The sequence below is a fragment of the Coregonus lavaretus genome (genome assembly GCF_964263955.1).
Source record: "Coregonus lavaretus genome assembly, chromosome: 2".
NCBI lineage: Eukaryota > Metazoa > Chordata > Actinopteri > Salmoniformes > Salmonidae > Coregonus > Coregonus lavaretus.
In genome coordinates this window covers 1,389,026-1,407,023 of record NC_139989.1, presented here as the reverse complement: position 1 = coordinate 1,407,023, position 17,998 = coordinate 1,389,026, and the positions used below count along the sequence as shown (strand labels likewise).

The 17,998-nt window shown below is 42.9% G+C and overlaps 1 protein-coding gene across 1 annotated transcript in view; it reads left to right on the top strand.

The window, feature by feature from the left end:
* Positions 1–17,998, top strand: part of LOC311100060 (membrane-bound transcription factor site-2 protease-like) — a 117,452-nt gene that overhangs the window by 83,293 nt on the left and 16,161 nt on the right. Inside the window, exon 8 of the mRNA XM_084140802.1 lies at positions 15,995–16,086. Coding sequence (XP_083996928.1) covers positions 15,995–16,086 — 92 coding nt within the window. The remainder of the gene's footprint in view (positions 1–15,994; positions 16,087–17,998) is intronic.

Here is a 17,998-nt window from a genome sequence, read left to right as displayed (position 1 = left end):
GTCTGACTGATCTCTCCCTGTAGTCTACAGGAGGTTGGATACTTCTATAGAATGCTGTAGTAACAACAGTCTGACTGATCTCTCCCTGTAGTCTACAGGAGGTTGGATACTTCTATAGAATGCTGTAGTAACAACAGTCTGACTGATCTCTCCCTGTAGTCTACAGGAGGTTGGATACTTCTATATAATGCTGCAGTAACAACAGTCTGACTGATCTCTCCCTGTAGTCTACAGGTTGGATGCTTCTATATAATGCTGCAGTAACAACAGTCTGACTGATCTCTCCCTGTAGTCTACAGGAGGTTGGATACTTCTATATAATGCTGCATTAACAACAGTCTGACTGATCTCTCCCTGTAGTCTACAGGAGGTTGGATGCTTCTATAGAATGCTGCAGTAACAACAGTCTGACTGATCTCTCCTTGTAGTCTACAGGTTGGATACTTCTATAGAATGCTGTAGTAACAACAGTCTGACTGATCTCTCCCTTTAGTCTACAGGATGGATACTTCTATAGAATGCTGCAGTAACAATAGTCTGATTGATCTCTCCCTATAGTCTACAGAATGGATACTTCTATAGAATGCTGCAGCAACAACAGTCTGACTGATCTCTCCCTGTAGTCTACAGGAGGTTGGATACTTCTATATAATGCTATAGTAACAACAGTCTGACTGATCTCTCCCTGTAGTCTACAGGAGGTTGAATGCTTCTATAGAATGCTGCAGTAACAACAGTCTGACTGATCTCTCCCTGTAGTCTACAGGAGGTTGGATACTTCTATATAATGCTGTAGTAACAACAGTCTGACTGATCTCTCCCTGTAGTCTACAGGAGGTTGGATACTTCTATAGAATGCTGCAGTAACAACAGTCTGACTGATCTCTCCCTGTAGTCTACAGGAGGTTGGATACTTCTATAGAATGCTGCAGTAACAACAGTCTGACTGATCTTTCCCTGTAGTCTACAGGAGGTTGGATACTTCTATATAATGCTGCAGTAACAACAGTCTGACTGATCTCTCCCTGTAGTCTACAGGAGGTTGGATGCTTCTATATAATGCTATAGTAACAACAGTCTGACTGATCTCTCCCTGTAGTCTACAGGAGGTTGGATGCTTCTATAGAATGCTGCAGTAACAACAGTCTGACTGATCTCTCCCTGTAGTCTACAGGAGGTTGGATACTTCTATATAATGCTGTAGTAACAACAGTCTGACTGATCTCTCCCTGTAGTCTACAGGAGGTTGGATACTTCTATAGAATGCTGCAGTAACAACAGTCTGACTGATCTCTCCCTGTAGTCTACAGGAGGTTGGATACTTCTATAGAATGCTGTAGTAACAACAGTCTGACTGATCTCTCCCTGTAGTCTACAGGAGGTTGGATACTTCTATATAATGCTGCAGTAACAACAGTCTGACTGATCTCTCCCTGTAGTCTACAGGATGGATACTTCTATATAATGCTGTAGTAACAACAGTCTGACTGATCTCTCCCTGTAGTCTACAGGAGGTTGGATACTTCTATAGAATGCTGTAGTAACAACAGTCTGACTGATCTCTCCCTGTAGTCTACAGGAGGTTGGATACTTCTATATAATGCTGTAGTAACAACAGTCTGACTGATCTCTCCCTGTAGTCTACAGGAGGTTGGATACTTCTATAGAATGCTGCAACAACAACAGTCTGACTGATCTCTCCCTGTAGTCTACAGGAGGTTGGATACTTCTATATAATGCTGTAGTAACAACAGTCTGACTGATCTCTCCCTGTAGTCTACAGGATGGATACTTCTATAGAATGCTGTAGTAACAACAGTCTGACTGATCTCTCCCTGTAGTCTACAGGAGGTTGGATACTTCTATATAATGCTGCAGTAACAACAGTCTGACTGATCTCTCCCTGTAGTCTACAGGATGGATACTTCTATATAATGCTGTAGTAACAACAGTCTGACTGATCTCTCCCTGTAGTCTACAGGAGGTTGGATACTTCTATAGAATGCTGTAGTAACAACAGTCTGACTGATCTCTCCCTGTAGTCTACAGGAGGTTGGATACTTCTATATAATGCTGTAGTAACAACAGTCTGACTGATCTCTCCCTGTAGTCTACAGGAGGTTGGATACTTCTATAGAATGCTGCAGCAACAACAGTCTGACTGATCTCTCCCTGTAGTCTACAGGAGGTTGGATACTTCTATAGAATGCTGCAGCAACAACAGTCTGACTGATCTCTCCCTGTAGTCTACAGGAGGTTGGATGCTTCTATATAATGCTGCAGTAACAACAGTCTGACTGATCTCTCCCTGTAGTCTACAGGAGGTTGGATACTTCTATAGAATGCTGCAGTAACAACAGTCTGACTGATCTCTCCCTGTAGTCTACAGGTTGGATACTTCTATAGAATGCTGCAGTAACAACAGTCTGACTGATCTCTCCCTGTAGTCTACAGGATGGATACTTCTATATAATGCTGTAGTAACAACAGTCTGACTGATCTCTCCCTGTAGTCTACAGGAGGTTGGATACTTCTATATAATGCTGTAGTAACAACAGTCTGACTGATCTCTCCCTGTAGTCTACAGGAGGTTGGATACTTCTATAGAATGCTGCAGCAACAACAGTCTGACTGATCTCTCCCTGTAGTCTACAGGAGGTTGGATACTTCTATAGAATGCTGCAGCAACAACAGTCTGACTGATCTCTCCCTGTAGTCTACAGGAGGTTGGATGCTTCTATATAATGCTGCAGTAACAACAGTCTGACTGATCTCTCCCTGTAGTCTACAGGAGGTTGGATACTTCTATAGAATGCTGCAGTAACAACAGTCTGACTGATCTCTCCCTGTAGTCTACAGGTTGGATACTTCTATAGAATGCTGCAGTAACAACAGTCTGACTGATCTCTCCCTGTAGTCTACAGGATGGATACTTCTATATAATGCTGTAGTAACAACAGTCTGACTGATCTCTCCCTGTAGTCTACAGGAGGTTGGATACTTCTATAGAATGCTGTAGTAACAACAGTCTGACTGATCTCTCCCTGTAGTCTACAGGAGGTTGGATGCTTCTATATAATGCTGCAGTAACAACAGTCTGACTGATCTCTCCCTGTAGTCTACAGGTTGGATACTTCTATAGAATGCTGTAGTAACAACAGTCTGACTGATCTCTCCCTGTAGTCTACAGGAGGTTGGATACTTCTATAGAATGCTGCAGCAACAACAGTCTGACTGATCTCTCCCTGTAGTCTACAGGAGGTTGGATACTTCTATAGAATGCTGCAGCAACAACAGTCTGACTGATCTCTCCCTGTAGTCTACAGGAGGTTGGATGCTTCTATATAATGCTGCAGTAACAACAGTCTGACTGATCTCTCCCTGTAGTCTACAGGAGGTTGGATACTTCTATAGAATGCTGCAGTAACAACAGTCTGACTGATCTCTCCCTGTAGTCTACAGGTTGGATACTTCTATAGAATGCTGCAGTAACAACAGTCTGACTGATCTCTCCCTGTAGTCTACAGGATGGATACTTCTATATAATGCTGTAGTAACAACAGTCTGACTGATCTCTCCCTGTAGTCTACAGGAGGTTGGATACTTCTATAGAATGCTGTAGTAACAACAGTCTGACTGATCTCTCCCTGTAGTCTACAGGAGGTTGGATGCTTCTATATAATGCTGCAGTAACAACAGTCTGACTGATCTCTCCCTGTAGTCTACAGGTTGGATACTTCTATAGAATGCTGTAGTAACAACAGTCTGACTGATCTCTCCCTGTAGTCTACAGGAGGTTGGATACTTCTATATAATGCTGCAGTAACAACAGTCTGACTGATCTCTCCCTGTAGTCTACAGGAGGTTGGATACTTCTATATAATGCTGTAGTAACAACAGTCTGACTGATCTCTCCCTGTAGTCTACATGTTGGATACTTCTAAATAATGCTGCAGTAACAACAGTCTGACTGATCTCTCCCTGTAGTCTACAGGAGGTTGGATACTTCTATATAATGCTGCAGTAACAACAGTCTGACTGATCTCTCCCTGTAGTCTACAGGATGGATACTTCTATAGAATGCTGTAGTAACAACAGTCTGACTGATCTCTCCCTGTAGTCTACAGGAGGTTGGATACTTCTATAGAATGCTGTAGTAACAACAGTCTGACTGATCTCTCCCTGTAGTCTACAGGAGGTTGGATACTTCTATAGAATGCTGTAGTAACAACAGTCTGACTGATCTCTCCCTGTAGTCTACAGGAGGTTGGATACTTCTATATAATGCTGCAGTAACAACAGTCTGACTGATCTCTCCCTGTAGTCTACAGGTTGGATGCTTCTATATAATGCTGCAGTAACAACAGTCTGACTGATCTCTCCCTGTAGTCTACAGGAGGTTGGATACTTCTATATAATGCTGCATTAACAACAGTCTGACTGATCTCTCCCTGTAGTCTACAGGAGGTTGGATGCTTCTATAGAATGCTGCAGTAACAACAGTCTGACTGATCTCTCCTTGTAGTCTACAGGTTGGATACTTCTATAGAATGCTGTAGTAACAACAGTCTGACTGATCTCTCCCTTTAGTCTACAGGATGGATACTTCTATAGAATGCTGCAGTAACAATAGTCTGATTGATCTCTCCCTATAGTCTACAGAATGGATACTTCTATAGAATGCTGCAGCAACAACAGTCTGACTGATCTCTCCCTGTAGTCTACAGGAGGTTGGATACTTCTATATAATGCTATAGTAACAACAGTCTGACTGATCTCTCCCTGTAGTCTACAGGAGGTTGAATGCTTCTATAGAATGCTGCAGTAACAACAGTCTGACTGATCTCTCCCTGTAGTCTACAGGAGGTTGGATACTTCTATATAATGCTGTAGTAACAACAGTCTGACTGATCTCTCCCTGTAGTCTACAGGAGGTTGGATACTTCTATAGAATGCTGCAGTAACAACAGTCTGACTGATCTCTCCCTGTAGTCTACAGGAGGTTGGATACTTCTATAGAATGCTGCAGTAACAACAGTCTGACTGATCTTTCCCTGTAGTCTACAGGAGGTTGGATACTTCTATATAATGCTGCAGTAACAACAGTCTGACTGATCTCTCCCTGTAGTCTACAGGAGGTTGGATGCTTCTATATAATGCTATAGTAACAACAGTCTGACTGATCTCTCCCTGTAGTCTACAGGAGGTTGGATGCTTCTATAGAATGCTGCAGTAACAACAGTCTGACTGATCTCTCCCTGTAGTCTACAGGAGGTTGGATACTTCTATATAATGCTGTAGTAACAACAGTCTGACTGATCTCTCCCTGTAGTCTACAGGAGGTTGGATACTTCTATAGAATGCTGCAGTAACAACAGTCTGACTGATCTCTCCCTGTAGTCTACAGGAGGTTGGATACTTCTATAGAATGCTGTAGTAACAACAGTCTGACTGATCTCTCCCTGTAGTCTACAGGAGGTTGGATACTTCTATATAATGCTGCAGTAACAACAGTCTGACTGATCTCTCCCTGTAGTCTACAGGATGGATACTTCTATATAATGCTGTAGTAACAACAGTCTGACTGATCTCTCCCTGTAGTCTACAGGAGGTTGGATACTTCTATAGAATGCTGTAGTAACAACAGTCTGACTGATCTCTCCCTGTAGTCTACAGGAGGTTGGATACTTCTATATAATGCTGTAGTAACAACAGTCTGACTGATCTCTCCCTGTAGTCTACAGGAGGTTGGATACTTCTATAGAATGCTGCAACAACAACAGTCTGACTGATCTCTCCCTGTAGTCTACAGGAGGTTGGATACTTCTATATAATGCTGTAGTAACAACAGTCTGACTGATCTCTCCCTGTAGTCTACAGGATGGATACTTCTATAGAATGCTGTAGTAACAACAGTCTGACTGATCTCTCCCTGTAGTCTACAGGAGGTTGGATACTTCTATATAATGCTGCAGTAACAACAGTCTGACTGATCTCTCCCTGTAGTCTACAGGATGGATACTTCTATATAATGCTGTAGTAACAACAGTCTGACTGATCTCTCCCTGTAGTCTACAGGAGGTTGGATACTTCTATAGAATGCTGTAGTAACAACAGTCTGACTGATCTCTCCCTGTAGTCTACAGGAGGTTGGATACTTCTATATAATGCTGTAGTAACAACAGTCTGACTGATCTCTCCCTGTAGTCTACAGGAGGTTGGATACTTCTATAGAATGCTGCAGCAACAACAGTCTGACTGATCTCTCCCTGTAGTCTACAGGAGGTTGGATACTTCTATAGAATGCTGCAGCAACAACAGTCTGACTGATCTCTCCCTGTAGTCTACAGGAGGTTGGATGCTTCTATATAATGCTGCAGTAACAACAGTCTGACTGATCTCTCCCTGTAGTCTACAGGAGGTTGGATACTTCTATAGAATGCTGCAGTAACAACAGTCTGACTGATCTCTCCCTGTAGTCTACAGGTTGGATACTTCTATAGAATGCTGCAGTAACAACAGTCTGACTGATCTCTCCCTGTAGTCTACAGGATGGATACTTCTATATAATGCTGTAGTAACAACAGTCTGACTGATCTCTCCCTGTAGTCTACAGGAGGTTGGATACTTCTATATAATGCTGTAGTAACAACAGTCTGACTGATCTCTCCCTGTAGTCTACAGGAGGTTGGATACTTCTATAGAATGCTGCAGCAACAACAGTCTGACTGATCTCTCCCTGTAGTCTACAGGAGGTTGGATACTTCTATAGAATGCTGCAGCAACAACAGTCTGACTGATCTCTCCCTGTAGTCTACAGGAGGTTGGATGCTTCTATATAATGCTGCAGTAACAACAGTCTGACTGATCTCTCCCTGTAGTCTACAGGAGGTTGGATACTTCTATAGAATGCTGCAGTAACAACAGTCTGACTGATCTCTCCCTGTAGTCTACAGGTTGGATACTTCTATAGAATGCTGCAGTAACAACAGTCTGACTGATCTCTCCCTGTAGTCTACAGGATGGATACTTCTATATAATGCTGTAGTAACAACAGTCTGACTGATCTCTCCCTGTAGTCTACAGGAGGTTGGATACTTCTATAGAATGCTGTAGTAACAACAGTCTGACTGATCTCTCCCTGTAGTCTACAGGAGGTTGGATGCTTCTATATAATGCTGCAGTAACAACAGTCTGACTGATCTCTCCCTGTAGTCTACAGGTTGGATACTTCTATAGAATGCTGTAGTAACAACAGTCTGACTGATCTCTCCCTGTAGTCTACAGGAGGTTGGATACTTCTATATAATGCTGCAGTAACAACAGTCTGACTGATCTCTCCCTGTAGTCTACATGAGGTTGGATACTTCTATATAATGCTGTAGTAACAACAGTCTGACTGATCTCTCCCTGTAGTCTACAGGATGGATACTTCTATAGAATGCTGTAGTAACAACAGTCTGACTGATCTCTCCCTGTAGTCTACAGGAGGTTGGATACTTCTATAGAATGCTGTAGTAACAACAGTCTGACTGATCTCTCCCTGTAGTCTACAGGAGGTTGGATACTTCTATATAATGCTGCAGTAACAACAGTCTGACTGATCTCTCCCTGTAGTCTACAGGTTGGATGCTTCTATATAATGCTGCAGTAACAACAGTCTGACTGATCTCTCCCTGTAGTCTACAGGAGGTTGGATACTTCTATATAGTGCTGCATTAACAACAGTCTGACTGATCTCTCCCTGTAGTCTACAGGAGGTTGGATGCTTCTATAGAATGCTGCAGTAACAACAGTCTGACTGATCTCTCCCTGTAGTCTACAGGTTGGATACTTCTATAGAATGCTGTAGTAACAACAGTCTGACTGATCTCTCCCTGTAGTCTACAGGATGGATACTTCTATAGAATGCTGCAGTAACAACAGTCTGATTGATCTCTCCCTGTAGTCTACAGGATGGATACTTCTATAGAATGCTGCAGCAACAACAGTCTGACTGATCTCTCCCTGTAGTCTACAGGAGGTTGGATACTTCTATATAATGCTATAGTAACAACAGTCTGACTGATCTCTCCCTGTAGTCTACAGGAGGTTGGATGCTTCTATAGAATGCTGCAGTAACAACAGTCTGACTGATCTCTCCCTGTAGTCTACAGGAGGTTGGATACTTCTATATAATGCTGTAGTAACAACAGTCTGACTGATCTCTCCCTGTAGTCTATAGGAGGTTGGATACTTCTATAGAATGCTGCAGTAACAACAGTCTGACTGATCTCTCCCTGTAGTCTACAGGAGGTTGGATACTTCTATAGAATGCTGTAGTAACAACAGTCTGACTGATCTCTCCCTGTAGTCTACAGGAGGTTGGATACTTCTATATAATGCTGCAGTAACAACAGTCTGACTGATCTCTCCCTGTAGTCTACAGGATGGATACTTCTATATAATGCTGTAGTAACAACAGTCTGACTGATCTCTCCCTGTAGTCTACAGGAGGTTGGATACTTCTATAGAATGCTGTAGTAACAACAGTCTGACTGATCTCTCCCTGTAGTCTACAGGAGGTTGGATACTTCTATATAATGCTGTAGTAACAACAGTCTGACTGATCTCTCCCTGTAGTCTACAGGAGGTTGGATACTTCTATAGAATGCTGCAGCAACAACAGTCTGACTGATCTCTCCCTGTAGTCTACAGGAGGTTGGATACTTCTATATAATGCTGTAGTAACAACAGTCTGACTGATCTCTCCCTGTAGTCTACAGGATGGATACTTCTATAGAATGCTGTAGTAACAACAGTCTGACTGATCTCTCCCTGTAGTCTACAGGAGGTTGGATACTTCTATATAATGCTGCAGTAACAACAGTCTGACTGATCTCTCCCTGTAGTCTACAGGATGGATACTTCTATATAATGCTGTAGTAACAACAGTCTGACTGATCTCTCCCTGTAGTCTACAGGAGGTTGGATACTTCTATAGAATGCTGTAGTAACAACAGTCTGACTGATCTCTCCCTGTAGTCTACAGGAGGTTGGATACTTCTATATAATGCTGTAGTAACAACAGTCTGACTGATCTCTCCCTGTAGTCTACAGGAGGTTGGATACTTCTATAGAATGCTGCAGCAACAACAGTCTGACTGATCTCTCCCTGTAGTCTACAGGAGGTTGGATGCTTCTATATAATGCTGCAGTAACAACAGTCTGACTGATCTCTCCCTGTAGTCTACAGGAGGTTGGATACTTCTATAGAATGCTGCAGTAACAACAGTCTGACTGATCTCTCCCTGTAGTCTACAGGTTGGATACTTCTATAGAATGCTGCAGTAACAACAGTCTGACTGATCTCTCCCTGTAGTCTACAGGATGGATACTTCTATATAATGCTGTAGTAACAACAGTCTGACTGATCTCTCCCTGTAGTCTACAGGAGGTTGGATACTTCTATAGAATGCTGTAGTAACAACAGTCTGACTGATCTCTCCCTGTAGTCTACAGGAGGTTGGATGCTTCTATATAATGCTGCAGTAACAACAGTCTGACTGATCTCTCCCTGTAGTCTACAGGTTGGATACTTCTATAGAATGCTGTAGTAACAACAGTCTGACTGATCTCTCCCTGTAGTCTACAGGAGGTTGGATACTTCTATATAATGCTGCAGTAACAACAGTCTGACTGATCTCTCCCTGTAGTCTACAGGAGGTTGGATACTTCTATATAATGCTGTAGTAACAACAGTCTGACTGATCTCTCCCTGTAGTCTACATGTTGGATACTTCTAAATAATGCTGCAGTAACAACAGTCTGACTGATCTCTCCCTGTAGTCTACAGGAGGTTGGATACTTCTATATAATGCTGCAGTAACAACAGTCTGACTGATCTCTCCCTGTAGTCTACAGGATGGATACTTCTATAGAATGCTGTAGTAACAACAGTCTGACTGATCTCTCCCTGTAGTCTACAGGAGGTTGGATACTTCTATATAATGCTGTAGTAACAACAGTCTGACTGATCTCTCCCTGTAGTCTACAGGAGGTTGGATACTTCTATAGAATGCTGTAGTAACAACAGTCTGACTGATCTCTCCCTGTAGTCTACAGGAGGTTGGATACTTCTATATAATGCTGCAGTAACAACAGTCTGACTGATCTCTCCCTGTAGTCTACAGGTTGGATGCTTCTATATAATGCTGCATTAACAACAGTCTGACTGATCTCTCCCTGTAGTCTACAGGAGGTTGGATACTTCTATATAATGCTGTAGTAACAACAGTCTGACTGATCTCTCCCTGTAGTCTACAGGATGGATACTTCTATAGAATGCTGTAGTAACAACAGTCTGACTGATCTCTCCCTGTAGTCTACAGGAGGTTGGATACTTCTATATAATGCTGCAGTAACAACAGTCTGACTGATCTCTCCCTGTAGTCTACAGGATGGATACTTCTATATAATGCTGTAGTAACAACAGTCTGACTGATCTCTCCCTGTAGTCTACAGGAGGTTGGATACTTCTATAGAATGCTGTAGTAACAACAGTCTGACTGATCTCTCCCTGTAGTCTACAGGAGGTTGGATACTTCTATATAATGCTGTAGTAACAACAGTCTGACTGATCTCTCCCTGTAGTCTACAGGAGGTTGGATACTTCTATAGAATGCTGCAGCAACAACAGTCTGACTGATCTCTCCCTGTAGTCTACAGGAGGTTGGATGCTTCTATATAATGCTGCAGTAACAACAGTCTGACTGATCTCTCCCTGTAGTCTACAGGAGGTTGGATACTTCTATAGAATGCTGCAGTAACAACAGTCTGACTGATCTCTCCCTGTAGTCTACAGGTTGGATACTTCTATAGAATGCTGCAGTAACAACAGTCTGACTGATCTCTCCCTGTAGTCTACAGGATGGATACTTCTATATAATGCTGTAGTAACAACAGTCTGACTGATCTCTCCCTGTAGTCTACAGGAGGTTGGATACTTCTATAGAATGCTGTAGTAACAACAGTCTGACTGATCTCTCCCTGTAGTCTACAGGAGGTTGGATGCTTCTATATAATGCTGCAGTAACAACAGTCTGACTGATCTCTCCCTGTAGTCTACAGGTTGGATACTTCTATAGAATGCTGTAGTAACAACAGTCTGACTGATCTCTCCCTGTAGTCTACAGGAGGTTGGATACTTCTATATAATGCTGTAGTAACAACAGTCTGACTGATCTCTCCCTGTAGTCTACAGGAGGTTGGATACTTCTATAGAATGCTGTAGTAACAACAGTCTGACTGATCTCTCCCTGTAGTCTACAGGAGGTTGGATGCTTCTATATAATGCTGCAGTAACAACAGTCTGACTGATCTCTCCCTGTAGTCTACAGGTTGGATACTTCTATAGAATGCTGTAGTAACAACAGTCTGACTGATCTCTCCCTGTAGTCTACAGGTTGGATACTTCTATAGAATGCTGTAGTAACAACAGTCTGACTGATCTCTCCCTGTAGTCTACAGGAGGTTGGATACTTCTATATAATGCTGCAGTAACAACAGTCTGACTGATCTCTCCCTGTAGTCTACAGGATGGATACTTCTATATAATGCTGTAGTAACAACAGTCTGACTGATCTCTCCCTGTAGTCTACAGGAGGTTGGATACTTCTATAGAATGCTGTAGTAACAACAGTCTGACTGATCTCTCCCTGTAGTCTACAGGAGGTTGGATACTTCTATATAATGCTGTAGTAACAACAGTCTGACTGATCTCTCCCTGTAGTCTACAGGAGGTTGGATACTTCTATAGAATGCTGCAGCAACAACAGTCTGACTGATCTCTCCCTGTAGTCTACAGGAGGTTGGATGCTTCTATATAATGCTGCAGTAACAACAGTCTGACTGATCTCTCCCTGTAGTCTACAGGAGGTTGGATACTTCTATAGAATGCTGCAGTAACAACAGTCTGACTGATCTCTCCCTGTAGTCTACAGGTTGGATACTTCTATAGAATGCTGCAGTAACAACAGTCTGACTGATCTCTCCCTGTAGTCTACAGGATGGATACTTCTATATAATGCTGTAGTAACAACAGTCTGACTGATCTCTCCCTGTAGTCTACAGGAGGTTGGATACTTCTATAGAATGCTGTAGTAACAACAGTCTGACTGATCTCTCCCTGTAGTCTACAGGAGGTTGGATGCTTCTATATAATGCTGCAGTAACAACAGTCTGACTGATCTCTCCCTGTAGTCTACAGGTTGGATACTTCTATAGAATGCTGTAGTAACAACAGTCTGACTGATCTCTCCCTGTAGTCTACAGGAGGTTGGATACTTCTATATAATGCTGCAGTAACAACAGTCTGACTGATCTCTCCCTGTAGTCTACAGGAGGTTGGATACTTCTATATAATGCTGTAGTAACAACAGTCTGACTGATCTCTCCCTGTAGTCTACATGTTGGATACTTCTAAATAATGCTGCAGTAACAACAGTCTGACTGATCTCTCCCTGTAGTCTACAGGAGGTTGGATACTTCTATATAATGCTGCAGTAACAACAGTCTGACTGATCTCTCCCTGTAGTCTACAGGATGGATACTTCTATAGAATGCTGTAGTAACAACAGTCTGACTGATCTCTCCCTGTAGTCTACAGGAGGTTGGATACTTCTATATAATGCTGTAGTAACAACAGTCTGACTGATCTCTCCCTGTAGTCTACAGGAGGTTGGATACTTCTATAGAATGCTGTAGTAACAACAGTCTGACTGATCTCTCCCTGTAGTCTACAGGAGGTTGGATACTTCTATATAATGCTGCAGTAACAACAGTCTGACTGATCTCTCCCTGTAGTCTACAGGTTGGATGCTTCTATATAATGCTGCATTAACAACAGTCTGACTGATCTCTCCCTGTAGTCTACAGGAGGTTGGATACTTCTATATAATGCTGCATTAACAACAGTCTGACTGATCTGTCCCTGTAGTCTACAGGAGGTTGGATGCTTCTATAGAATGCTGCAGTAACAACAGTCTGACTGATCTCTCCCTGTAGTCTACAGGTTGGATACTTCTATAGAATGCTGTAGTAACAACAGTCTGACTGATCTCTCCCTGTAGTCTACAGGTTGGATACTTCTATAGAATGCTGCAGTAACAACAGTCTGACTGATCTCTCCCTGTAGTCTACAGGATGGATACTTCTATATAATGCTGCAGTAACAACAGTCTGACTGATCTCTCCCTGTAGTCTACAGGAGGTTGGATACTTCTATATAATGCTGCAGTAACAACAGTCTGACTGATCTCTCCCTGTAGTCTACAGGATGGATACTTCTATAGAATGCTGCAGTAACAACAGTCTGATTGATCTCTCCCTGTAGTCTACAGGATGGATACTTCTATAGAATGCTGCAGCAACAACAGTCTGACTGATCTCTCCCTGTAGTCTACAGGAGGTTGGATACTTCTATATAATGCTATAGTAACAACTGTCTGACTGATCTCTCCCTGTAGTCTACAGGAGGTTGGATGCTTCTATAGAATGCTGCAGTAACAACAGTCTGACTGATCTCTCCCTGTAGTCTACAGGAGGTTGGATACTTCTATATAATGCTGTAGTAACAACAGTCTGACTGATCTCTCCCTGTAGTCTACAGGAGGTTGGATACTTCTATAGAATGCTGCAGTAACAACAGTCTGACTGATCTCTCCCTGTAGTCTACAGGAGGTTGGATACTTCTATAGAATGCTGCAGTAACAACAGTCTGACTGATCTCTCCCTGTAGTCTACAGGAGGTTGGATACTTCTATATAATGCTGCAGTAACAACAGTCTGACTGATCTCTCCCTGTAGTCTACAGGAGGTTGGAGTCTTCTATAGAATGCTGTAGTAACAACAGTCTGACTGATCTCTCCCTGTAGTCTACAGGAGGTTGGATACTTCTATATAATGCTGCAGTAACAACAGTCTGACTGATCTCTCCCTGTAGTCTACAGGTTGGATACTTCTATAGAATGCTGCAGCAACAACAGTCTGACTGATCTCTCCCTGTAGTCTACAGGAGGTTGGATACTTCTATATAATGCTGCAGTAACAACAGTCTGACTGATCTCTCCCTGTAGTCTACATGTTGGATACTTCTAAATAATGCTGTAGTAACTACAGTCTGACTGATCTCTCCCTGTAGTCTACAGGAGGTTGGATGCTTCTATAGAATGCTGCAGTAACAACAGTCTGACTGATCTCTCCCTGTAGTCTACAGGAGGTTGGATACTTCTATAGAATGCTGTAGTAACAACAGTCTGACTGATCTCTCCCTGTAGTCTACAGGAGGTTGGATACTTCTATAGAATGCTGTAGTAACAACAGTCTGACTGATCTCTCCCTGTAGTCTACAGGAGATTGGATACTTCTATAGAATACTGCAGTAACAACAGTCTGATTGATTTCTCCCTGTAGTCTACAGGAGGTTGGATACTTCTATATAATGCTGCAGTAACAACAGTCTGACTGATCTCTCCCTGTAGTCTACAGGATGGATACTTCTATAGAATGCTACAGTAACAACAGTCTGACTGATCTCTCCCTGTAGTCTACAGGAGGTTGGATACTTCTATATAATGCTGCAGTAACAACAGTCTGACTGATCTCTCCCTGTAGTCTACATGTTGGATACTTCTAAATAATGCTGTAGTAACAACAGTCTGACTGATCTCTCCCTGTAGTCTACAGGAGGTTGGATGCTTCTATAGAATGCTATAGTAACAACAGTCTGACTGATCTCTCCCTGTAGTCTACAGGAGGTTGGATACTTCTATAGAATTCTGTAGTAACAACAGTCTGACTGATCTCTCCCTGTAGTCTACAGGAGGTTGGATGCTTCTATATAATGCTATAGTAACAACAGTCTGACTGATCTCTCCCTGTAGTCTACAGGAGGTTGGATACTTCTATAGAATGCTGTAGTAACAACAGTCTGACTGATCTCTCCCTGTAGTCTACAGGAGGTTGGATACTTCTATAGAATGCTGCAGTAACAACAGTCTGACTGATCTCTCCCTGTAGTCTACAGGAGGTTGGATACTTCTATAGAATGCTGTAGTAACAACAGTCTGACTGATCTCTCCCTGTAGTCTACAGGAGGTTGGATACTTCTATATAATGCTGTAGTAACAACAGTCTGACTGATCTCTCCCTGTAGTCTACAGGAGGTTGGATACTTCTATAGAATGCTGCAGTAACAACAGTCTGACTGATCTCTCCCTGTAGTCTACAGGAGGTTGGATACTTCTATAGAATGCTGCAGTAACAACAGTCTGACTGATCTCTCCCTGTAGTCTACAGGAGGTTGGATACTTCTATATAATGCTGCAGTAACAACAGTCTGACTGATCTCTCCCTGTAGTCTACAGGATGGATACTTCTATATAATGCTGTAGTAACAACAGTCTGACTGATCTCTCCCTGTAGTCTACAGGAGGTTGGATACTTCTATATAATGCTGCAGTAACAACAGTCTGACTGATCTCTCCCTGTAGTCTACAGGTTGGATACTTCTATATAATGCTGTAGTAACAACAGTCTGACTGATCTCTCCCTGTAGTCTACAGGAGGTTGGATACTTCTATATAATGCTGCAGTAACAACAGTCTGACTGATCTCTCCCTGTAGTCTACAGGATGGATACTTCTATAGAATGCTGTAGTAACAACAGTCTGACTGATCTCTCCCTGTAGTCTACAGGAGGTTGGATACTTCTATATAATGCTGCAGTAACAACAGTCTGACTGATCTCTCCCTGTAGTCTACAGGATGGATACTTCTATATAATGCTGTAGTAACAACAGTCTGACTGATCTCTCCCTGTAGTCTACAGGAGGTTGGATACTTCTATATAATGCTGCAGTAACAACAGTCTGACTGATCTCTCCCTGTAGTCTACAGGTTGGATACTTCTATAGAATGCTGCAGTAACAACAGTCTGACTGATCTCTCCCTGTAGTCTACAGGAGGTTGGATGCTTCTATTGAATGCTGCAGTAACAACAGTCTGACTGATCTCTGCTTCTCCTACACCAAACTACAGGAGAGGGAGGTGAGACACCCAAACGCACACACGGACACACACACTCAAACAAACACACACATATAAGGATGACCCCATTTTGTCGACTGGTCGATTGTTTGGTTGATAGCCTGTTAGTCGAGCGGTCGCAAATATATGGACTTTTAGCACATAGAGTGCACCGATTGGTGTCACCTCGTTAGTCAGAATGTATTACACCTGTGCAGGCTTGTCCATCTCATTAGTTGGAAGGTGTTTTACCTGTGCTGCCCCAGGTGATATTGGCTGGCCCAGTGCTCCAGCTGGAGGGTCAATATCTTTAGTTGGCTCTAAAAAACAATCCGTGATCTTTCCTGTTTTTCATTTTGCTCAGCTTTTTGGATTGCTTCCTGTCTTTCAGTTTGCTGTGGGTTTTTCTTTTGTTTGCCTCTTCTTGGGCAGATTTAGTGGGTCTCATGGTGGGTGTCTTTTAGGTTCCAGGTGTTGTTGCTAGTCAACCTCCAGTGGACACCCCCATGAGTGCCTTTCAGAACCCCTCATAAAACCTCACCTGTTTCGTTAAAACATGGACTTTAAGTTGCAAGCATTTGTGAAAAACTCTACATGGGAGATGCTAGATAAATGTATGAAAGTGAAACTGCTCATCATTGCAAAGCATTATGGCATCAAAGTTTTACATGCTGACTAGAAAGCAGTAGTCAAATAGTTAGTTTATACTGCTTTGGTTGAGGAGGAAATCCTTCCAGAGAGGGGGGATGATGAAGAGGGTGGTAGAGGACACCCCATAGAGATAGATACGGTAGAGGACACCCCATAGAGATAGATATGGTAGAGGACACCCCATAGAGATAGATACGGTAGAGGACACCCCATAGAGATAGATATGGTAGAGGACACCCCATAGAGATAGATACGGTAGAGGACACCCCATAGAGATAGATATGGTAGAGGACACCCCATAGAGATAGATATGGTAGAGGACACCCCATAGAGATAGATATGGTAGAGGACACCCCATAGAGATAGATATGGTAGAGGACACCCCATAGAGATAGATACGGTAGAGGACACCCCATAGAGATAGATACGGTAGAGGACACCCCATAGAGATAGATACGGTAGAGGACACCCCATAGAGATAGATATGGTAGAGGACACCCCATAGAGATAGATACGGTAGAGGACACCCCATAGAGATAGATACGGTAGAGGACACCCCATAGAGATAGATACGGTAGAGGACACCCCATAGAGATAGATACGGTAGAGGACACCCCATAGAGATAGATACGGTAGAGGACACCCCATAGAGATAGATACGGTAGAGGACACCCCATAGAGATAGATACGGTAGAGGACACCCCATAGAGATAGATACGGTAGAGGACACCCCATAGAGATAGATACGGTAGAGGACACCCCATAGAGATAGATACGGTAGAGGACACCCCATAGAGATAGATACGGTAGAGGACACCCCATAGAGATAGATATGGTAGAGGACACCCCATAGAGATAGATACGGTAGAGGACACCCCATAGAGATAGATATGGTAGAGGACACCCCATAGAGATAGATATGGTAGAGGACACCCCATAGAGATAGATATGGTAGAGGACACCCCATAGAGATAGATATGGTAGAGGACACCCCATAGAGATAGATATGGTAGAGGACACCCCATAGAGATAGATATGGTAGGGGACACCCCATAGAGATAGATATGGTAGGGGACACCCCATAGAGATAGATATGGTAGAGGACACCCCATAGAGATAGATATGGTAGGGGACACCCCATAGAGATAGATATGGTAGGGGACACCCCATAGAGATAGATATGGTAGGGGACACCCCATAGAGATAGATATGGTAGGGGACACCCCATAGAGATAGATATGGTAGAGGACACCCCATAGAGATAGATATGGTAGAGGACACC